This window comes from Periplaneta americana, chromosome 8, assembly GCF_040183065.1.
Source record: "Periplaneta americana isolate PAMFEO1 chromosome 8, P.americana_PAMFEO1_priV1, whole genome shotgun sequence".
Taxonomy (NCBI): domain Eukaryota; kingdom Metazoa; phylum Arthropoda; class Insecta; order Blattodea; family Blattidae; genus Periplaneta; species Periplaneta americana.
Genome location: NC_091124.1, coordinates 129,203,740 through 129,231,596, shown reverse-complemented (window position 1 = coordinate 129,231,596; position 27,857 = coordinate 129,203,740). Strand labels below are relative to the sequence as shown.

Below are 27,857 nucleotides of genomic sequence, written 5' to 3'. Positions count from 1 at the left end.
GTGGTCGTATTTATTTGTTTGTGTTTTTTGTGTGTTGAGATGTCTTTGTAGTGTGTTTTCTGTTCTGTATGTTATGTTGTATTTCTGTTTCCTGAATGAAGATGCGATCTTATGTGTGCTTTTGTTTTCATATGTTAGTGTGATGTATTTCTTGTGTTCTTGGGTTTGTGTTGTGTTTTGTGTATTTTTGTGTTTGTTAAGTTTTTGTTTTGTCTTCCTTATGATATTGTCTATTATATTTGGATTGTATCCGTTTTCTTGTGCTATGTATTTGATTGTGTTCATTTCTTCATTGTAGTGTTGTTGGTTCATGGGTATGTTGAGTAATCTGTGTACCATTGTCCTAAATGCAGCATGTTTGTGTTGTATGGGGTGGTTAGATGTGTTGTGTATGTGTGTGGTGGTGGTGGTTGGTTTTCTGTATATTTTGAAGGTGTGTTTGTTGTCGATTTTTGTTATGGTGATGTCTAGGAATTTTATGGAGTTGTTGTTTTCAAGTTCTAGTGTGTATTGAAGTTTTGGGTGTAATTTGTTTATGTATTGGTGTAGTTTGTGTATTTGTCTTTTGTTTCCTTTGTATAGTATGGGTATATCGTCTACATATCTGTGCCAGTATATTATGTTGTCTGCATACTTGTTGTGTTCATTGTTGAGTATGTATGTTTGTTCTATGTTGTGTAAAAATATCTCTGCTAGTATGCTGGATATGGGTGATCCCATTGGCAATCCTTCTGTTTGGGTGTAGTATTTGTTGTTGTGTGTGAAATAGTTTTGCTTTGTTATGATGTCTGTGATTTCGATGATTTCTTCGATGTATTCTTGTGGTGTGTTGTTATCTGTGAGCATTTGTTTTAGTATCTGTAATGTGTCTTGTATTGGTATATTAGTGTATAAGTTGGTGATATCGAATGGTGCTAGTGTTGCACTGTGTGGTATGTGTTGTTGTTTTGTTTTGTTGACGATGTCTATAGTGTTCTTTATTGTTGTCATTTCTCTGAATTTTATGTTGTTTCTGATGATTTTGTCCATGTGTGTGGCTAGTTTGTGTGCTGGTGCCTGTCTGTAGTTGATTAGGGGTCTGATAGGTATGTTTTTTTTTGTGTATTTTGGGTAGTGCATTGAGTTTAGGTGCAGCTGGTTTGATTGGTTTGAGTTGGAGTTTTATGTTGTGTGGTATTACGTGTTTGCTTTTGTTGATTGTGTTTTTTATTGTGTTGTGGTATTGTGTGGTGGGATCTTTTCGAGTTCTGTGATGCTGTTTTGTTTAAAGTATGTTTCTATTTTGTTGTGTATGTCTTGCAGCACCTAAACTCAATGCACTACCCAAAATACACAAAAAAAAACATACCTATCAGACCCCTAATCAACTACAAACAGGCACCAGCACACAAACTAGCCACACACATGGACAAAATCATCAGAAACAACATAAAATTCAGAGAAAAGACAACAATAAAGAACACTATAGACATCGTCAACAAAACAAAACAACAACACATACCACACAGTGCAACACTAGCACCATTCGATATCACCAACTTATACACTAATATACCAATACAAGACACATTACAGATACTAAAACAAATGCTCACAGATAACAACACACCACAAGAATACATCGAAGAAATCATCGAAATCACAGACATCATAACAAAGCAAAACTATTTCACACACAACAACAAATACTACACCCAAACAGAAGGATTGCCAATGGGATCACCCATATCCAGCATACTAGCAGAGATATTTTTACACAGCATAGAACAAACATACATACTCAACAATGAACACAACAAGTATGCAGACAACTTAATATACTGGCACAGATATGTAGACGATATATTCATACTATACAAAGGAAACAAAAGACAAATACACAAACTACACCAATACATAAACAAATTACACCCAAAACTTCAATACACACTAGAACTTGAAAACAACAACTCCATAAAATTCCTAGACATCACCATAACAAAAATCGACAACAAACACACCTTCAAAATATACAGAAAACCAACCACCACCACCACACACATACACAACACATCTAACCACCCCATACAACACAAACATGCTGCATTTAGGACAATGGTACACAGATTACTCAACATACCCATGAACCAACAACACTACAATGAAGAAATGAACACAATCAAATACATAGCACAAGAAAACGGATACAATCCAAATATAATAGACAATATCATAAGGAAGACAAAACAAAAACTTAACAAACACAAAAATACACAAAACACAACACAAACCCAAGAACACAAGAAATACATCACACTAACATATGAAAACAAAAGCACACATAAGATCGCATCTTCATTCAGGAAACAGAAATACAACATAACATACAGAACAGAAAACACACTACAAAGACATCTCAACACACAAAAAACACAAACAAATAAATACGGCCACACAGGTGTATACAAACTCAAATGTAATAGTTGCGACAAGTTCTACATAGGACAGACAGGCAGATCATTCCAAACACGCTACAAAGAACACATTAAAGCTATAACCAGAGGACACAATACATCTACATACGCCGATCACATAACCAATATTAACCATACATACAATAACATAAATACGGACATGGAAATCCTACACACACAACCCAAGAACTCAACACACTGGAACAATATGAAATATACAAACACACTAAAACACATCCCGATCAAATCCTCAACACACAGATCAATTTCAGTACACACACACTATTCGACTCCACAATTCGACACCTTCCAACAATAAAACACACCCTCCTAACAGGCAGAGAAGTTCGAGATGACGCCGCGACCTAGTAGGCTCTGATGATGGTGCGTGAAGCACTGAAACAGCTGTAAACCGGACAGATATTTCATATTTAACACGAGTAAGTCCACTAGTTCATCAATTAATTATATTCAAATGTTAAAAGTGGTGTACGCAAGATTCAAAATCGAGTATAAACAAGTGTTTTGATGGAGTACTGAAAGAACTTCTAGAAATTAATAGCTCGTAAAGACACCATTTGTCTCGTTTCATATTTATTATCCACTGTTTCAAGAGTTCCTTTTTTTCAAAGGGAATCTGCAAGAAAAGAAAAATACTGTACACACCGCATGGTATGCCGGGCGTTGTTACACATTTATGCATGAAAAAAATGCTGCTTATTAAGAAAACTATGGATTTAACTTCATACAATTTACATGAAATATATCAGTTGTCTTTTTCCTTTTGACATTGCAGTTATATGCAGCACACACAACAGGCATGTTTTTTTTCTTTGTTTTTTTGTAGTTCTTACCTCCGTATATACAACATTGTAAGCAGACGAATTTTTACAACGGTGGTTCATATTGCCGTGTTTCGCGGTGGCATCGCAAAGAGCGCTGTACAGGAAAACATGGCCAATCTATATTCTTCTCTTTCTAAGTCGTTGGTGGTGACGCACGGATTCACCATTCGCTTCCATGGTGGAAGTATTCTTCCTTCCACCATGTTCGCTCCCTTTGACTCGGATACCAAAAACCGACACGGAACGGTACGCAGGCCAGTGCGAGTCTTGGCGAGACATGGCGAGGCAAGGTGAGATCACCGAGTTTAGGGAACGTAAGTAATTCAGCTCCAAGAGGGCTATATATTTAGTCCTCTTCTTCTGCTCCTCGCAATGCCGAATGAGGCTACCTGCTATGCCGAATGACAGCCGACGCCGTAGGAGAGGCAGGCAATACTGCTCCTCGGAATGCCGTGCAGTGTGGAGATTATGTACAGTACTTTAAGTTGAACTAAAATTATTTTTAAATACTGTATTTCAGCCACTGTGTACATATGACATGATTAAGCCATTATTGTGTCTGTCCGAAGATTAGAGGGGAAATTCTGCACGTGCTCACTGATATATTATACCTTCATCGGTGCTGTCATGGTAATTTTTCTCTAGACCATACGCCCAACCCCTTGTTTTCTCTCTTGAAATATGTTTTACTCTCCTCTCTCTATCTCTCCGACTGTCATTTAAAGATTATTTTAATATTAAACAAGTAAAGAAATTGTCTTGTTTTTACACTTTAATTGTACAACAAGCTTGATTTAAAGAATGCAACATGAGCCTCACTGTATATGCACACTCGTCTCGATGATACTTGGAGCGTGTATTTGCAGCACTTCTTCTTTTTCAGCCACTATTGTATATAATTCTGGTTTCCAGAGCTGCAGAAGTGGACAATGTTTGTTTATGAACACCAAACAAAATATATTAGGAACAGCAAGACATGATCTAAGATCTGTACAGATGTCTGCGATCAAACCTTAGGCACCCATATCCCGTATGGCTCCGTAAGACAAAATGTTACTTTCCCCATACGATTAATTAAACAAACTGTAGGTTCCCATACGATTTATGGCCCCGTATGGCCTCCATGACAGCACTAGTTTTTATGTTAATATATGTATATCTTGAGGTAGGCCTAACTGAATTTTCGGTCACTGTATTACAATTAAATATAAATAAATCTAATTACAATTAATATGCGAATATTAAAGGAGCTCTGTTCCCTGTACGTATGTAGAGAAAACATAAAAATATCTATGGACCACGGAAAATCTCCCCTCTCACTATCGACTTAATTAAATGCCTGGACATAGTTTATAGAGTAACATACCTGATTTCTGCGCGATGACTGATGATTTCAACTTCCTGCACTTCGTGAATCATTGTTTGTAAAGTTCACTGAGTGTAAAATATGTACACCTAAATTAAATTTCACTAAATGCGAGTCATTGTATCGCACTATTTAAGAATAGAAACCTAATATTAACACGACACTCATTACATACTTTTTATCACAGTACAGTTATTATTTACACAAACCATCAACAGTAAATTAAAAATAAATTTCGCTTTATAAGTACTGATCTATAGTATGCCTATCACTTCTCTTGCAATAAAGTAATTCTAAAGTTCTGAGCTTCTACAGGGTTAGGTTTGACCATAGCATTAATTTTTCTTTCTTTTAGTTTGTTTTTTTTTTTTTTACAGAAAACAGTCTTGTTTGAGGAACTATATTTCTTTTCTTTGTATGGTTTATTTGGAATTGCAGATTCCCATAGCTTCACATTCACAATTGGAACGTATCGCAGCAAGTCTTTTCTGCAAGCATGCTTTATGTCGTTGCATATCGTCAAGTTCATTTTCTGTCCTTACTGAATCAATAAGGTTAATTAATTCTGCTTTCACTTTTTCTTTCTGATTTGTAATTGGCAAGGTAGAATGGGAATCTCTTATCTTCATAATTTCGGATACAATTTCTTCATTCTGCAATGTAATTTTCAGCATCCAAATTAATAAATAAACCATCATATTCTTCATTACAGTGAACAGTATTAGACCAACTTCCTTCAGTACTTTGGCTGGCTCTCAATAAACAAAAACTGTGGATATGCTAAATGTCCAATTTAATAGATGAATCATACAGGTGCATGTGTACTGATGAATGCAGGTGTTACATTCAATACACAACTACTTGCAGTTGCAGCTAAGGACAGATTCTTGTACAAAATATACATCCTCCACATCGTAAGATGAAGGCATCTTCCATCCGTTTTCTTCTCTAATAATCAGGTCTTTGTTAAGCTCAGTTCTCGACTTGTGTCTGTTTCTTAGATCTTTCAGCTTGTTCGTGATTTTACCTTTAGTGAGAATAAATAATCTATTGAAGAGTTTGTCTCTTACAAAAGTCATCAGAACATAAATTGCCTTGTCTAATCGTTTTACATTTTTTCCATGTAAATAAACATATTTTAGGGTCCTGTGCATTCTCTCTATATGCATATTAGTATTAATTCCTCTATGAAGTCTATAGCAGTATGCCCAGCCTCTAACGTTCTTCAGGTAATTTTCTCGAATGTATGTACCAAATTGAGTTCCATCAGGATATTCAAGTTTTTTTTTTTTTTTTTTGTTCATATGGGACCATCATGTCAAAATTAACAGAAAATGTCGCCAAATATCATCTCGCTATTACCAATCCCATCGACGCTAAATAACCTCGTAGTTGATACAGCATCCTTAAATAAGCAAGAAAAAATAAAGATGAATTTTACGAGAGCCGTGCAAGCATTTTCTGAAAGTGTTACTGCTTCTCCAATTACTTTAAAGGATTACAGCCCAGCAGTCGGAATAAAAGGCTTTGAGGATTTTGATGCAACTGTACAGATCCTGGAAATATTGTATTTTATTTATTATTTTACGAAACTTCATTTAGCGTTTGAATGAGATGAAGGGGATGATGCCAGCGAAATGATTCCAGAGTCAACCGCCGAAAGTTACCCTGCATTTGCTCTCATTGGGTTGAGGTAAAACCTCGGAAAGAATCTCAGCTATGTAAATTTTCCCAACCAGGATTTAAACCTGAGCCCGCTCGTTTCACGGTTAGGCATGCTCATCATTACTCCACAGTGGTGGACCTGGAAATAATGAGGAGTTGGTTTGAGATTCATAATGTTAGAAATACCACATATCATAGCCATTTTCATGACGAGATTTGAAGGCGTTTTTTAAAGTAGATGATTTCATACTTAATTCGTTCGAAAATTGATTTTCTGAATTACCTTGATCTTTTAAAAACATCTGTACAAATCCGAAGACGCAGATCCTGAGTAAAGAAACTTACGATGTCATTACTCTCACAACTATTTCAACTGCACAGTGCATTAAATATCTTCTTTTGTCAAGTTTTCATTTTGTACTCACAGGGAAGTTGTCCAGTGATCAAGTTGAAATTCTATTTAGTTCCAAACAGAGAATGAGTGCGAGTAATGACCAGACAAATGTAGTTGTTGTCCAGGCTATTCATTAAATCATAACTACAGTCATGATATCTGCATTTCTGAACGCTAATGCTGTTGATAATAATATAGGAATTCAGAATATGCTGTGTAGAAACGTGGCATCACAATCAAAAGGAATAGTATTTCACGGAATGAAAATTGAAATAACATTAATAATTGAACATCAATAAAAATTATTTCCCCCACCCTAGAAAACTTGCAGAAATGGCACCAATAGCATTGACTATTAACCACATTAACTACGGCAAGATTAGCAGTTCTTGCTAGCTAGTTGATATCAACTGTGAAGGACGATGTAAACTGTGAAAATTAGAAACAATTATTTGTATCTAAGGATGTCAATATCCCTACACTCTCTCTCGCTCTCTCTTAAAAATCCTCAATGAAGGAAGATATTTAACCATATAACGAAATTCCTGAATATAGTCAGTGCCTTAGATTCTGCAACAAAGATAAATATCCCTTTAAAGGAATTAAAGATAGTCTACATCCTGTCCTGATCCAAAATCCTAGTGTGAAAATGTGATAATCCTACAAACTATGATAGTCACGAGTCAAAATTATGTGACGTCCTATTATACAAATTTCTCAACCCTTACATTAGCAATTTTTGTCGGGCAGTATCAGAAGAGGTACGATAATAAGAAAACAGCACTTAACCCTTGTCGACAAATGTGCACAAAACATAAACTGCAGTTGGATCATCGACAAGTACGTAGTACCACACTGTTCAGAATGAAAATAAATGCATTTCAACACGTGAACTTATAACACACATTAATTAAGTAAGTAACATAATATTCTATACTATATTTGTTGCATGATTGTTTTAATGTTATTTCAAATGCATGTACAAAAGTCTGTTATTCATGGTTACGTACCGTATGAATCAGTTTAGTTAAAGGTCAGTGACTAGCGATCCTGCGGCGAAAGTTAAACTACGACGCCGACAAATCATTGCATTGTGTGCTTGATAACTATATAACGTCATTGTGTGCGAGAAGACTAGTCAGGTCTGCTAAAATACAGTATATTGTAAATTTTATACTAAACAACAATGTAATTTTATTATTTCAACAATTACTCTTCACTTTCTACAATTTAATTCCACTCCCGTCAACAATGGGATTTGCTCTCCACACAGCAACACAGTGTTCGTTATTACACTCCACGACGACAAACACAATTTACTTGGAATATTGAGAACAACAATGAACTGTTAATTTTAACTAATGTTCACAAAGCACTATTTACAAATCAGAACTGTCAGTTCTCAGTTCACAGTTCTTCTAGCTCAGTCACTCGAGTTCACAGTATCTCGAACCACAGACCTTCAGAGACAGTCCACTGTACTCGAACTCAGGTTCCTCCAACTGAGGTCCACTGCACTCGAACTCAGGTCCCTCCAACTGCGGTCCACTGCACTCGAACTCAGGCCTTCGGATGCTCACACAGTTGCGGACACACACTCAAGTCGAACTCCGGTACACAAGACTGGCTGGCTGACTGTAACAACACTGGCTTACTGACTGACTGACTGACTGACTGACGTTCACTTGCGTTCTCTCCTTTATAACCAAACCATAGTTTCTGGAGAGTTCGCGATCTCGAATAATCGACACATGCCTAGAAGATTTCCACGGATGTCAGGATGGCATTCTCGAATAATCTCGCACGCTGCTGCTCCCCTCCTTCACCGCGCGTAGCACATGCCCCAGGAAGCAGATGCGCGCGCAACCCGCCCAAAACACGGCCGACCTAGCACTTTCTTCTGCTGGTCGTGAGATCGAATCTCACGCGGCTGTCACAATATAATGTAAGCACGGTCGACTCTACCGTGAAGTAAATCTAGCTTTTATATACATAACAATGTCAAAATAAAAGTTTCAGTTATACCGAAACATTTCTGCCTAAAGGCAGAACAAAATTCGAAATATTAATAAGAGTGGGGGAGGACGAGGACGAGACGTAGTAATATAATAAATAATCTTTGGGGCTACAGCTTTTTTAAAAAAGACTGACGAGACGGCTGCTTGCCTCACGTTCACAATCCGAAGCAGAGGTGGAAGATCATCTAACTATAATGGAGGTATCATGTAGTTACCACGATCATCATCACAGCCGATATACTGTGCGTTATTTTAAAGCGCTTCAGTAAAGCGCTTCATGACTTTGTAGCAGCAAAAAAGATCGAAAAAACCCAATTCGGTTAGCTGACTGGAAAATGGTGAACAATTAATATTGACTTCTATTACTGCAATAATAAATTTAACCTTGAAAGTAACAAACATATTAAATAGTTTCTACTTCCATGATAATGACATGGAATCACTATTAGTTTAACAATAATAAACGTTGAAAAGGACCAAACACGCATTCCTCCATGATGGATCGTGCAGCAAACTCGTAAAGTAGTGTTTGGATTTGCTGCACGGTTGCTGCAGCGACGATGAAGCAAATGTAATAAAAGAACGCTCTTGTTGCAGCGCTTCACGTTTCGCATAAAAATAAAACGCACGGATAGCTTGCTGCTTTCGTAACTGGAAATCGCTACCTAGAGTAGCTCCTTAGCCCCCAAGTGCATAACGATGCTAGGTGGTCACTGGTTCCATACACTGACCAAATTTCATGAGAAAATTTGTTCTCCCATGAGGGCTCGTAGCAGCGCCCATTCTGTCGAGTCTTAGGCTGGTATTCATAGTCGACACTTTCGATTAAAGTATCCTTTGGAAGACGCAAACTATCACTTTTCCTTTGCACAGTAGACACTTTGGTGCAAAGGAACACTTTGGATGAAAGTGTACTTCCGACCACACTTTGAGCCGAAAGTGTCACTTTGTAGAAAAATGGCGGACGTCTTGGAAGTTGTCGAATTATTTATTAGAATTAGTGGACAATGTACAAAAGCATTACATTAGGGAAAGGCCTAAACACAATCCCGTGGAATTTAATAATAATATAGAATTAAGAAAAGGTTCCGATTTGATAAAGAAACTGTTATTGAGATTGCTCATCTTTACGATGACGGTTGACAAAAACGAATAATAGAGGTTTGCCAGTGCCTCCAATAATACAGTTATTGACTGCATTAAAATTCTATGCTACAGATATGTACCATACATTAATATCTATAATATTATAGTTAAGATATTTCTGTAGTAACATTCGTATATTTATAACCTCAATTCGATGAAGTGATATGTAGGTAGATATGGAAAATTACTTAGGAAATTTGACATTTCACTGAAAACCACTATTTTTCCGCACATTTTTGGATTCCAAGCTTCAAAGTGAGGGATCATTCATTAAAATCCATTCAGCCGTTTTCCCGTAATCTCAAATTGTTGAATTCTTTGTAAGTTCATGCATATGTATATACACTTTTTGCTGGTTGAGTGGAAGAGAAGGCCTTACGGCCTTAACTCTGCCAGCTAAAATAAATCATTATTATTATTATTATTATTATTATTATTATTATTACCATTTCAAATTATATATATATATATATATATATATATATATATATATATATATATATATAGATGTTGTTCATCAGGAATGCAGTACTTCTACTCACAAGTATTCATTGCAAAATAAAGGAATATATTAAACTTACAATAAATTTAAATGTCTTCATGAGAGTCTATGACTATGACAGACTGAATATAAGAAAAAAAAAATTGGAGGCAATTTATAACACATAAGGATTATGATATCATGGTTGCCGACTATGAAAATCTTACACAACAATGTTAAAAAAATAAAACGTCCAGTGTCCTATACATAGGACGTCATTCTTATCGGGGTTAACCATATTAAATTTCAAAACATTAACAGTAATAATATTCGCCATTAAAATTATCACAATAAATAAATTTTAAGTTTAATACACACTTCCAAGTCTGCTCCCACATTCAAATGAATTTGAAATCTCACGTGCGTAGAAAGCAGCTGTCTACTTTGTGTTTATTTTCAGCAATTGAAATTTATGATTTTCTTGCACTAAGATATTACAATTTAAAAATATACAGGAGTTCTCCTACTTCGCATAATAGATTCGAAATAAGGTAGGGTGTCCAATTATCGTCCCCGGTTTAGTTTTGTCTCGCCATTCATAGACCATTAGAGTTGAAGACTTGAATCGAATCTAGTTAAGAACTTTCAACATTTAACTACAAAGCACAGAATTCGAAATGCATAAATTTGGAAGCAAATAGAATATAAAACATGAAGAATGAAATTGTGCAATTTTTGACATTTCAATAAAGCGGTCTAAATTTCGTCCCCTAAACTTTTTAACCTATTGAATGACAATTATTACAATAGTACAATGAAATGAAAACACAGAACATCAAGGATATATATTAATAACTAATATTTATAGAAAGTACGTGAGAGACCATTTAGAAAATTATTTAAACTTACATTTTGTAAAAAAGAAAATCTTCCTATGATATTTTCTTAAGTTTCTTAGCACTTTGAAAACAAAATTACACAGTTTAACAATAACCTAAGATGCGTCCAATGGAACTAAAACCATTCAATTTGATCTTTCACCCATTCAGACACAAGTCACAAATAAATTTTTTGTGTTCACAAGATGGACACATTTCGTCAGCATTGAGTGCATTTTATCAATTCCTGTCCTTGTTTATGGTATTCAATTTTTTTTTTTCCACAAAATGGGCATACTACAAGACGTGTTCTTAAAGTAAGTTCCGTTTTCCATTATAGCCGTCGCATCACTGAAATCGTTATTTTGCGCATGCGTGTTTTCTTCTTCAGTCCTCAGACAAGCTGTGCATTCAGTTTCAGAGCTTCAGTCCGTGTGTGTGGTTAGTTGTGATCAGTTGAAATGTTTAAAGTGCTCGAGCACCCCGCCGACTGTGAGATGCGGTCTGTTATACGTTTCTTGAATGCGACAAACATCAAACCAGCTGTCATTCATTGTCAACTTTGTGAGGTATATGGTGATGATGCCATTAGTGATGGGTTAAGGGTCAGGAGATGGGTTAGAAAGTTCAACGAAGGCCGCGTCTCTGTGCATGACGAGCAGCGTATCGTTCGGCCACCTTTGATCAATGATGTTTGGTGCGTACTGTCGATGAAAAAATTCACAAGGACAGGAGGTTCACAATTTCTTCGATTTCCTTGAATTTTCCACAAATGTCGCGAAGTGTTCTCTACAAAATTGTGACAGATCGATTACGATATCGAAAATTGTGCTCACGATGGGTACCCAAGATGCTCACCGAAGAACACAAAACCAAACGAGCTTCCAGTGCATTGAGCTTTCTCACACGTTACAGTGAGCAAGGCGATGAGTTTCTTAACCATATCGTGACAGGTGACGAGACTTGGGTGTCTCACATGACACCTGAATCGAAGCAGCAGTCCATGGAATGGAGGCACACTGCATCGCCAAGGAAAAAGAAATTCAAACAAACCATGTCAACACGCAAGATTATGTGCACTGTTTTTGGGGCAGAAAAGGAGTCCTACTCATCGAATTCTTGACTCGGGGTGAAACCTGTCAGACCTTGAAGAAGCTCCGTCGCACAATTCAGAACAAAAGACGTGGGATGCTGACCGACGGAGTTGTGTTGCTTCATGACAACGCTCGGCCACACACAGCTCGTGACACCCAAAATCTCATCTCGAAATTTGGCTGGGAACAAATTGACCATTCCCCCTACAGTCCGGATTTGGCTCCGAGTGACTTTCATCTCTTCCTGCACCTCAAGAAGTTCCTCGGTGGTCAACGTTTTGATGGCGACGATGAAGTGAAAACAGCAGTGCGGGAGTGGTTCACATCGCAATTCTACAATGAGGGGATATAAAGACTTGTGCCACGACTCGATAAATGCCACAATAATGGTGGAGACTATGTTGAGAAGTAATTGAAGTGTGGAGAATAGAATGCAACAAAAATGGTTTCTAAATATGTTCCCGTTTACTTACTACACCCTTTTGGAACTTATTTTAAGAACTCGTACATCTTCATCATCATTGTCTTCATCATCACTTCGTCTGTCGCTAGAAGACTCGCAGGAAATTTTATTGTTTGTTTGTTTCGGTGCACTTTTTCTTGTTGAAACAGGTTGCAGATTGTGAAGCGATAGTGTTGCAGATGTCGACATTGAGATTTCTTCTCGTCTGCTTTCGCTTGTGGTTTTCAGACTCATTAGCTTTTCTGCTGCTGTCTGAGCATTGTTGTTATGGGGTGTACTCGCTACTAGAAGTGCTGTGCCACACCTATTGGAAGACGATGGCTCTATCACTGGAACTTTCCGAATATCTTTTGGACTTATCACAGAATCTTAGTTTCAGATTCAGTTTCCTGATATTCTGTCACTTGGGTGGGTTAATGTCGATTAGATGCAATTTGTAGCCCACCTTTTTCTCCCTAACGGTTTCTATAATTTCCTCCTTGCTCCAAAGTTTCCGTTTTCCCATCTGAAACCCACCAGAAATATAAATGACAACAGTCTTGTTGAAATTACATGATATGGGAATAGCATTCCGAAATCCGTCCCGGGGACGAAATTTAGACACACCCTGGGGGACTAAATATAGGCATGTGCACTACAAACGTATGGCGGCATGTTATTCTAAGCACGCTGCAATGTCCACTCCGTTTAATATATATTCTTACACTACACACTTTACTCTATATATAGAAGCAAAAAATGTTATGAAAATACGTACCTTAGGTTGAGAAACACTGCTGAGAATATATAAGAAGAATAGTTTCCCACCTTCCATATTTAAAACTTAAATAACAACTAAACAGACAATAACACTCGCTCCAACTGAAAGCACGCTTGCTACTGCATAAAGAGGGATAGTCTGTATTGACCATCACCAGGGTGCGACACATTATGGGCGAAATACTGTGGGGGACGAATTTAGGCAACGGAACGAATATTGGGCACTATACCTTATATAATAACTGGTGGCTTGGGCAGCAAATGCTGCAGGCTAAATTCATTAGAAGTTAAAATAAACATTTTTCAGATTCATTTTCAGAAAGAATACCAGACATTTCGAAAGTTATTTGCTTCATAACAATAATGATGTAACATTCAAATCAACTTAATAACTCAATGAACTGGCTTGAAATGTAGCGGACAGTATCACTATATTTCCTGCTAAAAGATCTTGGTGAAGTGATCGCGAGACTACAAGATCTTACTGAACTCTTATTTTATCAGTAAGTAATACCTTTCAGTTTTTCCTTCGAAATTGTAAACTTTATTCTTCCTCCCGGCAATACTGGTCTACTAAATTTTGCTGCATTAATTTGTGTGACTAATGAAATTGTGATAAATGGTTACGAACAGCAATCGAAAGTGATACAAACTGACGTAAAATCATTTTAGTCAGGTTGTTTTACTGACATGAGCACTGTGTTGCAATAATTAAGCCGTTGAGAGCAGAAGTGGAGTACGTCAAAATTGGCTAATGAGGTTTAATGTACAAATTCTGTAAAATACAGCGGAAAGTAGCAATTAATATTTCTTTCTTGCTATCCACTGACTACTAATAGTTTAAATAAATTGAATATCAACTGCTACTTTGCTGTATATTTTACAGAATGTCTACTTTAACCCTCATGACCCATTTTTGACTTACACCACGTCTGCTCTCAACGGCTCAATTGTGAGTTATAACTTCCATAATAAAAGAGATGGGGATAAATCATCAGATTGCAGTTAGGGCTTACTTCTTCGGAGACAAAACCACTCTCAATTTGCTCTGAAGCAATTTTATTGTATCGTCGTTGAACTAACACAAAATGATCAACGAAATTAAATCTATAAATCACACGTTTTCTTCGTTTGCCAATATTTGTCCTGGATATTGCAGGAAATAGCATAAAAATTGTTAGCAACAATATCTGATAATTTTCTTTGGAGTGTATTAAGTACCTGTGAATGCTGGACATCATTTTGGCCATGTAAATTATAAGATGAATCAATGATGTATAATTGGCTAAAGCTCGTATTGAATTATTAGTTTCGAAAGATCGGAGAATTATTTATGTGTGTTCAGCAGTGCAGGATGTTGTGAGAAATCATTTTCTGAGATACGAAAAATAAGGCAAATGTTTTAGCAGAGCTTATATAGCCCTACGTCCTAAATGAAATTGTTCATTTTAAATTATTAGCAGTTTCCGTGTTGCAGTCGCTGCTAGTTGCGGAAAATAAACTAAGTCATCATGGCAGCAAGAGAAATGCCCTGCTACTTTCCCTACAACAAAATGTTCTGCTTGGCAGCGATCACAGAGCGAATCGATTAAACCAACGGAATATGGTATTAATTTTGATGTCGTTTAAATACGCAGCTGAAATGGGAAGCATGAATCAATTACTAATGCTTCTTCCTTAGTACTGCACTACATCCCAGGAAAATTAAAGAATCTACACCGCACCGTCATTAAATATCTGAAAAGGCACACAACACTTGATTAATAACTGTAAACATATTTCATTTTTAATAACAATATTGTTATCATACGTAAGTTTTGTGGTTTTCAGTTTTATATATACTGTATATCCGTTACCCATTCAATTATTGAATGGAGGTCTAATTTAAGATAATAATAATAATGATTTATTTTAGCTGGCAGAGTTAAGGCCGTAAGGCCTTCTCTTCCACTCAACCAGCAAAAAGTGTATATATATATGCATGAACTTACAAAGAATTCAACAGTTTGATTTAGATGAGAGTTACATGTATACAAGAGTTATTTACGAATTAAACAACAAAATACTATGAACTATTAATTAAACACTGAAATAAACTGTGTAGCAGAATTAAACTAAAATACATAGAATGTTAATATATTTCAAATGATATTAGATAATAGAAAGAGATTTTATGAGACAATTTTGAAAATGCAGCACAATCAGGATGATGTCTAAAGGAAAAAAGCAACAGTGTAGTCAGTAATATTTTAAATCAGTATGATTGGAGTGAAATGCTAATAAGGTTATCTTTTAAGCTGTTCTTAAAGGTGTTTGTTGTCTTGCAGCCCCTAATACTTTGTGACAAGGAATTCCATTGACGCGAGGTGGATACTGTAAAAGATGAGGAATAACAAGATGTTCTATGAAGAGGTATATTTAGCGTGCCACAGATAAGTGATCAGGTATTTACGTCGTGGTTAGAGTATAGATAAGAGAAACGAGACGAAAGGTAATTTGGTGTTGAGGTGTGCAGAATTCGAAAGAGTGAAGACAAAGAGTGTAAAGTTCTGCGTTCTTTAAGTCGGAGCCACGAGAGACTTGCGAAGGACGGTGATATGTGATCATATCGTCGGATGTTGCACACGTATCTGACGCACATATTCTGAGCTCGCTGTAACTTGACTGACAGTTCAGAACTTAGATCACTTAACAAAACGTCACAATAATCGAAGTACGGCATTACTAGGGTTTGTACTAGGGTAAGTTTTAGTTGCTGGGGCAAGAAGTTTCTCAAGCGACTCAAAGAGTGAAAGGAGGAACAGATTTTTTTTATCGTTTCTTTAACTTGAAAATTCCAACTTAGATTATTATCAAAAAAGAAGCCAAGATTTTTTACGACAGATGAATAAGGGATTAGCGTGTTGTTAAGGGTAACAACTGAAAGATTACTGTTATTAAGGGAGTTAACTAAACGCTTATGTCCAATAATTATGGCTTGAGTCTTACTTGGATTAAGTGCGAGTCCGAAATTGGCCGCCCAAGTGGAGACAGTGGCTAGGTCACAATTTAACTTGTCAATCGATTCATTGATCGTATTGGGTCTGGAATGTATGTAAAGTTGTAGGTCGTCGGCATAGAGGTGATATCGGCAATACTGTAAGTTCTTTGATACGTCATTAATGTAGATAGAGAAAAGTAGTGGTCCTAATACGGAGCCCTGCGGCACTCCCGCCTTTGTGTATCGCCATTGGGAGAATTGATTATCAAGTGAAACACACTGTTGGCGGTCCCGTAGGTAGGAGTCCATCCAGCTCAAGGTATTGTCTGACAGGTGCAAAGCCTTCATCTTTGCAAGAAGCAAGTCGATATCAACAGAACCAAAGGCATTGCTGAAATCGAGAAGAGTTAGTGCCGTTACTTCACCCCTATCCATAGCTTCACGGATGTCCTCAGTCACTTTATGTAGGGCTGTAGTAGTGCTGTGTCCATGCCTAAAACCCGATTGATAGTCATCGAGGAGTTTGTGTTCGTCGAGATAGTTCGTAAGTTGTCCGTGTACAATATGTTCTAATGCTTTTGAAAGAGTGGGAAGAATTGATATCGGTCTGTATTGGTTTACTGTAGAAGGTGTGTTAGATTTAGGAAAAAAGGTTTCACTAATGCCATTTTCCAGAGTGAGGGGTAGGACCCAGTCATAATAGACGCATTGAATATATGGGTGCCTACTTATACAACACCAAAAGGTTTCACTTTCTTATCACCATTATATCCATACCATCAATATGTATCATTAGTGGCAAATACTCGTAATATGACAATAATAATAATAATAATAATAATAATAATAATAATAACAATAATATTTCATTTTTAATGATAATGCTATCGAACCTTCTTACTTTTGTAAGTTTTAATATCCAACACAATCTGTACTCGGAAAATTAAACACCACAGAATCAGGCCTGTAAATTCTTTGTAGTAGGCCTAAGTCTTGAAGTTTTTAATAGTCAATATAGAGACGTTTTAAAACATACACAAATGGAGATCGACATATTGGCGTTATGATGTCAGAAAATCTGAGCTCTAAATATGTAAGCAATCCTGCAGGTCATGATCTTCGTGTGATAATGTATATTGTAGTGTGTGTGTTTTGTCTCATTCTGAAAAGCCATTACTTCTCAAAACTTACGACAGATGGATTTTGGAAAATAGGAAATTACTTAGGAAATTTAACATTTCACTGAAAACCACTATTTTTCCGCACATTTTTGGATTCCAAGCTTCAAAGTGAGGGATCACTCATTAAGATCCATTCAGCCGTATTTCCGTAATCTCCATTACCATTTCAAATTATATGTATATATATATATATATATATATATATATATATGTTGTTCATCAGGAATGCAGTACTTCTACTCACAAGTATTCATTTGAGAGTAACGGAAAATATTAAACTTATATTAAATTTAAATGTCTTTATGAGAGTCAATAAATATTTTCTTTCTGTCAAAATAATTAGACATTCCATGCGAAAATATAAAAGTTTATAAAATTATGTATATAAAACTTAAAATAATATAGTCTCTGAACAGCAAACATATATAGATATTAAAATTGTTTATATTATGCGGCCGAATAACTCAGCAGAGTAACTGGTTACAGACTGTAAGGTTCTGGCTTCAATCTCAAGTGTCGATGGTATTACCTTGTTGCCAAGAATTCAATTTCGAAACTGAGGTTCACTTAGCTGCTTATCAAATTGAGTAGGCTTGCTGAACCTTACAGAGAGGAGAGCGGTTTTAGAGTATTGCCAACCACGCCAAGTCATTCTAGTGCTGAGGTCAGGAAAGAATGGAGCTCTCATTATGTGCATTCAAGTGCTTATATAGGGGAAGTATTTCTCTCACTTGCCAATTTTATAATATCAAAAATTGAATCCGGTATAAAGCACCTTCCCAGTTAATATATGTATCAAATGGAGATATTAGGGGAATTCGGGGGAATATGGGCACGTGGGGAATATGGGCAATATTACGTTTTCATGTCGAAACTAATTATGTTGAACTAATTATGTTTCTTCGCTAATAACGGTTAGTATAAAGTGAGAGTATCGTAATGGTTACTGTGGGAAGGGCGCTGTGCGGTATTGTCTCGTATTGTTAAAACAGCCATCTGAAACGTGAGTATTGACTTCAAAGTATACTAAAATTTGACAATACTTATTTTAGATATGTTATATGCAATAGATTACACATGAACTTTAGAAAATAGTTTAAATCTAATAGTATACATACGGAATACACATCTTGAACTGCCGTTCTATTGCGTCAGACGTTGTTTGTGAATATTTTACGGTAGTGCCAACTGTTGAAAGTAAACCCTACATGTCAGGATAATATGGGCGCTAATGTTCGGGGGACAATGGGCAAGCATTACACTTCATAAAAATAACTCTTCAATGTTGATGAAAATGGCCTACAAATGATTACAAGAGTGAAAGATATCATTGCACCCAAAGAACACAAAGTGGTGCATTGCATTTACCCTAAAGAAAAGGTAGAAACCATTACCCTTGTGGCCTGCTTCAATGCAGCAAGGAACTACTTTCCTCCAAGTATCAATATAAAAAGAATGAGGACAATAATGACAGAAAGAATAGCTGCCTGCTGTCAGTACGATGTACTTCAACAAGCAGTCTGCCTACATTAACGGAGATACGAGGTGTGATCATTAAATTCCGAGACCTGTCCCATAAGTGGAAATAAAATTACCTCATTTCAATTTGGCTGCCATCCCCTTCAAGGTAGTCCACTTGGGCAGCTATACACTGATCCCAACGTGTCTGCAATTTTTGGAATGCCTCCTGGAAGTCGCGTTCTTGAACCCTGTCAAGCACCTTCTGTGATCCGCGTTGGATCTCCTTCACGGTGCCAAAATGGTGACCCTTTAGCTTGAATTTCATCTTCGGAAACAAAAAAAGTCGCAGGTCGCCAAATCTGGTGAAGAAAAGTGTGAGGAACGACGACTATCTTATTATGGGTGCAAAACTGGAGTGTTGCGAGAGCTCTGTGAGCTGGCGCAGTGTCGTCATGGAGCATCCATTTGTTCTTTGTCCAGTGTTGTGGTCGTTCATATTCAAAATGGATGTGAGGATCATTATGCACAATTTGTTGAATTTTTTCGACATTTTCGATAGTGTTGCACATGTGTGGTAGACCTGACCTCTCGTCGTCCTTCCGCGATGTTCTGCCATTTCTGAAACGCGAATGTCACTCAAAACATCTCGCCTGACTCACTGCTTCATTCCCATAGGCTTGCTTCAATATTCTATGGGTTATGGTTGCCGATTTCCCAAAGAATTCGACGTTGGCTCTCTGCTCCAGTTTCAAGTCCATCATGATTTCGCAAATGCGCGGATGCACGTGCTAACAAAACCTTGTGTAACACAGGTCTCAACGAAGATAGCGCTTCGAAACTTTGTCTCGCGTTTCTTCAAGGTCGTCTAGTGTCACTGCTGCTCACGCGTGTCAATCACGTGATTCCTTCGCCCACAGCAGACACAATCTAGGAATTAATGATCATATCTCGTATATTTTTCTCAATAATCAAGATCTTCGTTGATTATTTCATCATCAGTAAGCATACACCTGGAATTTTGATAGTAGATGGTCGTGATTCACATAGTTGTAATCCTGACACTCTTAACTTTGCAATAGAAAAGGGATTATGTATGTTTTGTCTTCCTCCACACACCACAGCTTGGCTTCAATCAGCAGATAGGGGTCTGTTTGGTCCTCTGAAGAAAACTTACAACAGTGGTGCTACAGCTTTCTTCAGGCAACATAGGAGACCTTTTACGAAGGTCGAGTTTGCTTCCATTGTCAAATAAGCATGGAACAGATGTGTAAATGTATGTCTGGCTGTAAATGTCTTCCGAGCTTAAGGCTCTTTTCCACTGAACATGATTCCTGATTATGCTTACATTGGCACTGCAACGTAAGGTGACAAACCTACAATTCATACAATTCCTTCCACTGATTCAAATGTCTTAGAATCTCCAAACGTCATTCATCGCCAAAGAGTCACATCATCTGCCAAAGGCGTTACGCAATAACCATCACAAATTACATATACAATATATATTATAGTTAATACAGTTATATTTTCAAGTATTTTAAGTGTTTTTTCACTTCTTTCAGTTGATTATGATTCACATCATTAATGCCCATTTTACCCCTACACTCGGAGGAATATGGGCAAAACACTTTAACTTTCATTTTCTAATTTTACTTGCATACGTTTAGGAGTAAGCAGTCAGGATTATTATATAATAAAGCTAAGTTTTTAGGAAATATATCCCAGCTGAAAAATTAATTATTAGAAAAAACCGAGCGATATTGCACCCGAAATAATACTAAGGTGGCCATATTCCCCCGACTTCCCCTATACATCATTTAAAACTACCGTTGGAAAAAAATTCAAATGTGCTAACAACGACGAAATGAAATTGTGAACTTTGCAACAAAATTCAATTATTAACGAAATTATTTCTCACATTTCGCTGAATGTGTAATTCCTAAACTTACTGCCAAATTTCATGCCGATTACATCTGACGTACAATAACTTGCAACTTTCCAGTCTTAGAAATTTAACAGATGACAGAAATAATTTTTCCCTGTAAGCTCATAGAATGAAATATGGTACCGATTAAGTATACATAGATTATTATGATCTGGTATGCAGTAACATACAACGATTTCTCAATTCACTAATCTACTCTACATCTAATTATTCTAATTGTGTATAGTTTGGTTACAAGGTTGACTAAATACGAATTAATTAAATATGTAGGCCTACGAGGGAGAGTAAAAAGTAACCTTCCTTTAATAATTGTCTTTTACTTGAATATGTAAAGTCAGACTACTAACACTTCACCAGTTTTCAACATACTCCCCAGTACGTTCAATGCTAGTGCTCCTGTTATATTATGTTGAAAACTGATTAACTGTTTGTAGTCTTATTGTACATATTCAATTAACAAAACAATTAATTAAGGTTACATTTTAATTCTCCCTCGTATAATTACCAAACACGTAGGAAGGGTACAAATCATTTTAATAAAGGGATTGACAAAGAAATAAATACACCTCTTGACGAGAGAACTCTTCCTTTTCTCTACCAGTGAATATAAAGAAAAATAAAAAGTAGTAATGATGGTCATTTATTATTTTCAGATGAAGCTTCCGATTGTGATTTTGGCAGTGTTGGGAGTTACATTTGGTAAGTTTTCATGGACCATTGGAAATGTTGCTCTGATCTCAAAACCACTTTACATCACAGTAGGTTCTAAAAGAAGAATAATTATAATTTACCGCACTTTAAAAAAACTTCCAGGTAGTCCCTACCCACCCGCAACCTCCAGGATGATCTCCATGACTTCCTAGCCCTTGTGCCCGCCATTGTTATGGACTACCTGGCTAACAATGCTGAAGTACAAGAGGCTGTGGCTTACTTGCAAGGAGAATAATTCCACAAGACTGCTTTAACAGTTGAAGGACTCCAGGAATTCGGGAACGTAAGTGTAATATTGCATATATATATATATATATATATATATATATATATATATATATATATATATATATATATATATATACTGTACATATAGATTTAATTCATAATTACATCTATCCCTGTCTACCTCTTCGTAATTAAGTCAACATAAAGCCAAATGGCTGGTCTCTACTTTGAGACGATTCAACAAGGCTCAAGTCATAAATCAATCGACCTCCTACCTAAAAGCCAAATTGGCTAGTCTCTTATATTGAGACAACTCATCCTGCCTAAGGTATTTCCGTGGTTTTCCTAAGGCGTTAAGACAAATGTCAGGATGAGCCCTAAGAGAAATGAGCCACGGATCTATATGCCCTTCCCCATAAATTCCCACTTTTCTAACAAACGACGTAAGGCCCTAGTTCAGAATCTATAAAATTGCCTGTGACATGTGCGAGGCCAGTCATCTAGTCGCAATGCGAAAGAACAGGGAACCTTTCGATTTTCAGATTCAGAATTCACGGCGTTTCTTCTCTCGGTCTTCACCTGCCTTGTAATCGAACAACAGACGACAGAGTCTTCTCGACTCCACTTGCACTGCGAAATGGCAAAGCCCCTTGCAATGTGCAAGATTACTTCTGCCATCCTAACGGCAAACAAACGTGTCTTCTCGATTCCTTCTGCACTGCGAAATGACATAGTTCATTTCAATGTGCAGATTTATACCAGCCATTTCTTCCTCGTCCCGTCCCGTGATCACATTGATCACATTTCCGTCCCCTCGCGTATGTGGTACCTAAGAAGTTACGTGCAATTTCGGTTTTTTCCCCTTAAAAATTTTTTAGACTTCCTTCAGTGGAGCAGCGTAACCCGGAGTGAGACAAGTGGCCAACAGGGTTGGAGCACACATATTTAGTTTCTTACAGCCCCAAAACCCCTGCAAGGACGCGTTTTACGTACCTTTTAAATTTGTTCTCCCAATTTTCTTCTTTCAATTAAAAAAATGTATGTATGTATGTATGTATGTATGTATGTATGTATGTATGTATGTATGTATGTATGTATGTATGTATGTATGTGCCTCATTCCATTTTAATATTCTGAAATGAAAGTGTACTAGAACCACAATATTACTGTAGGTATATAAGATGATACAGCTCATCAGCAGGTCTATCATACCGGTTCTTGACGACGTAGTATCATCAGCGTAGTTCAGGCGTTAAAGAGTTTAAACGCTCAACTGGACTTGTGCTCGCGAGTAAATTCAATTCTTGCTGGGGCTGATTATGTGGTTGCATTTTCGCAATGTTTTCCCCAACACTAAGACAAATGTCAGGTAATCTATGGCGAATCCTCGCCCTCATCTAGTAAAATAAGATTCACTATAAACAATTGCATCGATGTTAAATGAACCAGTAACAGACAGCGTCGTTAAATAACAAAGTGAAAACTTAAATGACATGTTGGAATGAATTAAACAATTCCAAATCCTCAATCAGTTCCTGAAACAGATAAGAAATACCTCGGTTTCGATAATATGACAGCAAGAATTTGATATATCGTAAGATGTAATCAATCACGTCAATAGTTTATATGCCAAAATTTCTGTTCTAATAGTTTCCAAAGCTAATACATGGAGTTTCCGTCTGTTGCAGGTCTTAAGTGTTTTTTAAAATTATAACACCATTCTGTCCAAGTACATCCAGACAGGATACCCGAAAGTCAGCATATTCAACATGCATTTAGTTTCACACTTTGGAGTAACTTTGGCCTATCCTAAATACCAATGATATTGTTTTAGTGTCGAAGGGCTACTTCCAGCCACGTCCTTATATAACTAACATAAAGTAAGCAAGAGTTATACATTTTATTGCCGTTCGTGCAATTCTTGGACGTCCTTATATAACTAACATAAAGTAAGCAAGAGTTATACATTTTATTGCCGTTCGTGCAATTCTTGGACGTCCTTATATAACTAACATAAAGTAAGCAAGAGTTATACATTTTATTGCCGTTCGTGCAATTCTTGGAAGACCACGGCCTTGATGCCGTAGGTTATATCAACGAAATCCACTCAGTACTTGGTTGGGATCCCTACGTACCACCATCCCAACGCAAGCATGCTCGCAGAGGTGTTGGTGTCGATGGTCTCATAGACGACATCATTGCAATTCTTCCTGTTGACGATCTGAAGGCTCTCTTCCAGGAGAAACCGGAAACTAGTCCAGATTTTAAAGCCTTCTACGATGCTGTACGGTCTCCTGAATTCCAGATAAAACTTGTGTAGTGTAAAAGCTTAAATAAAACAAATGTTTTTCCACATTTGTACTACATGAATAATATGATAATTGTCTACTTTTGAGTAGAGTAGACATGAAGATTTACCAATGTGTTCTATGATTGTGCCTTAAACTAACGTAATGTTCCTTCATGCAGAGTATTGTGCAGACCCTGAACGCCATGCCATAATACCAGGATCTTCTAAGGAAATTGCGAGACAAGGCCGTGGATATATACCACTACATCGAGTTGATCAGGGCACTCTTCGGCCTCACTCGAGGTAACTCTATTGAATGTAGAATTATGTAGGTCAGACTAGGAGAGGAATGCTGACTGTATAGGCCTTTATAGGTACTAATATTCATGTATTTATCACATATTTATACCTATTCAACAGCGGAACGAAATCTTCAAGATGACCTGAACGACTTCCTGGCACTCATTCCCACCGATCAGATCCTCGCCATCGCCATGGACTACCTCGCCAACGATGCCGAAGTGCAAGAGCTAGTGGCATACACGAGACGATAAAAGTCACCCTCGGCTCCCTTTATTGCGCATGCGCTATCGGTGAAGAAATTCCGCTTCCGGTGTGACGCTGAGCCCCGTTGTAAGCATAAAAATGTTTTATTTACCGCAGTAATTGTGAACTGGATTCCTTTTACTTTCATTCGAGATTGATGGATTAGTTTTCAAACTTCTGTAATAATGCCTGTGGTATGCAAACATTGCAGTACCATATTTAGTAAACAGTCGAATTTAAACAGACATTTAAGACATGTACATAAAATAGAGCACGTGAACATGATATCGTATCAGTAATATTATATCTTTCTCTTGTAAAATTTCCAGTTTTGGAATTACAAGGTTTTGATCGCCACCCGACGATGAGCCATTAGTTTCACTATCATTAATATAACCCAATTTATCATTGTATTCCCGTTCACTACACTTTCAGTGGGGACAATTTTCTTTATTAAGCATTTATCCATTATCAGTAGTTATATAGCCGTTGCTAATCAATTAACGAGCACACACCTACGACGACGATCATAACAAAAAAAAGCAACCTAGAAACGAGTGTTGATAATGGTTAGTTTTAAATTTTGGGTAATTAAGTAGTAATCATCAGCCAGGCCATCTTCCCGTAATAGAGATCCAAGATAGATACATTACCAAGTATATACATATATTTTAATAATTGTGTAGAAACAAACCATCGACAGGTCATATCGGCCAGGCCATCATCTTACTACAACAGAGATCCAGGGTGTAAAGTGGATACTGGATGACAAGTTAATCATATACAAACGAAATTTAATAAAAGAAAATACATATGATAACGAAGGTGCCCTGGACCTCTATTGCGGGAATATGGAGGCCTGGCCGATTATTACTACATAATTACCATACACTGTTAATTAACTGTTAGCTCTGTGTTATTTCCGCTTGGTAAGACTTAGGACCATTACTGTTCGATCCCAATAGTTCATAGATTTGAACCGAACTACAAAAATGTGGATCATGGATAGAGAAGTGGAGTCACTCTGTTGCATGTGTGAAGATTCACCGATCTCAAATTCAGGAAAGATAGCGGCACTGTGAATTGCTTTACTAACATGTTCGACAGCTGACCTCCTCTATCAGTGATTTAGATGGATAAAAACATTTAGGGCCTACAGGAACTCATAAAGTTAGTAGTATGTTTTCTAATTTACCATGATATTTAAAATGCTATTGTTCTAAGGGTGTCCCGATTTGTTCTTTTGGATGGTTCCTTGTCCATTTTGTTACTCAACTGTGGAATAATAAATAATAATGAATATAGGTCTATACCGGTAATAATAAAAATATATATATATCTTCTTTTTTCCGAGATGTTCCAATCGAACCAAACCACTACTCTCTATAGAGTTCAAATAATAATCTTTGGCCTATAACCTACTTCATCTTTCAAACAAATTAATTCAATTTTTGGCTAAACTAGTGCTGAAGTAGTTCCCCGCTTATATACATGTTGCATATACGAATCTGTGACAGGTTAGATTTGGTTAGTTTAGGGTTTTGTTACGCCATGCATATATTTGTCTATGATGCATATACGATCAACTGTATCTACATAAAAAGAAACCCTTATAAATTCAACAATTTTCACTTCCGAAATCACCAGAACTACTTCAGCGCTAGTTTCGCCGCTTTATTTACATAGGAATATCTCTTCGAATTGTTAACAAGGCTGAGATCACTCTTAATTTTACTGGATGTGATGCCCCTGGTTTTATAAATTTGGACACAAAGTGTCTTGCAGCCCCTCTGAAGTTGGCACCTACGTTTGGTGATATTTATTTGCATATCACGAGATTCGTAAGTTGGTTTACAGTTGAAATATCCAGAACTACCTCAGCGCTAGTTCTTGCCGCCCCTCTGAAGTTGTAGATGGAATATTGTGTTAGCCAAGTTTAATATCAATACTACCACCAGAAATTAACTCTTAATACATATAGCCTATCAAGACTTATGAGGAAATATTCTGGAATACAATTATACGAAAATAACGTTTGACTTGGATAACAGGATCTGGAGTAATAATTGTGAAATCTATCAATGCACTATTATTATAATTACGTAACTTGTATCACCGAAATGTAAATAATATATGATCCTGACGAAGGTGAATCTAGAATGCGGTGAATAAAACAATTTTTATGCTTACAACGAGGCCCAGCATCACACCGGAAGCGGAAATACTACACCGATGGCGCATGCGCAAAAAGAGAGCCGAGGGTGACTTTTATCGTCTCGTGTGGCATACCTCCAGTCTGACGACTTCCACAAAATTATCAATACCATTGAAGCACTCCCCGAATTCGCTAACGTGAGTACATATTCATGCTCTCTCTACTAATATGATTGATACTTCTTATTGAGCATGTCAAATAAGGTTGAATTGATTTTGTGTTGCAGTTCTATAATTTCCTCAAGGATCATGTTCTCGATGTCGTGGACTACATCAACGAGAACCACTCCATCATTGGCTTGCCACCATTTGTCCCACCATCTCGAAGACACGCTCGCAGAGGTGTAGGAATCAATGGACTGATTGATGATGTCATCGCCATTCTTCCAGTTGACGAGTTGAAGGCTCTCTTCCCGGAGAAAATGGAGACTAGCCCCGACTTCAAGGCCCTTTACGATGCTATACGATCTCCGGAATTCCAGGTGCGTTTTCTAAATTCTTGATTAAAATTCCGAATCATTTTAAACACTAAGTGTGCCTATGACTATGACTGTATTTTGATTCTATATTTGAAATAATTAATTCCTTCCTATTCCAGAACATAATTTCAGCTTTAAGCGCCATGCGAAAGTACCAGGAACTACTACAGAATCTTAGTGACAAAGGAGTTGATGTGGACCACTTCATCGAGTTAATCCGCAGCTTGTTCGGCCTGCCCTGATACTAACTCAACTCTTTA

The 27,857-nt window shown here is 37.0% G+C and overlaps 1 protein-coding gene across 1 annotated transcript; it reads left to right on the top strand.

The window, feature by feature from the left end:
- Positions 1–3,575: 3,575 nt before the first annotated feature.
- LOC138704244 (protein G12-like) lies at positions 3,576–27,636 on the top strand. Its single transcript, XM_069832122.1, has 6 exons — positions 3,576–3,588; positions 24,156–24,352; positions 24,577–24,661; positions 24,779–24,894; positions 27,173–27,256; positions 27,346–27,636. Exons 1-6 carry the CDS (start codon positions 3,576–3,578, stop codon positions 27,619–27,621), a joined length of 771 nt encoding a protein of 256 aa, XP_069688223.1. The 3' UTR covers positions 27,622–27,636.
- The last annotated feature ends 221 nt before the right edge of the window (positions 27,637–27,857 follow it).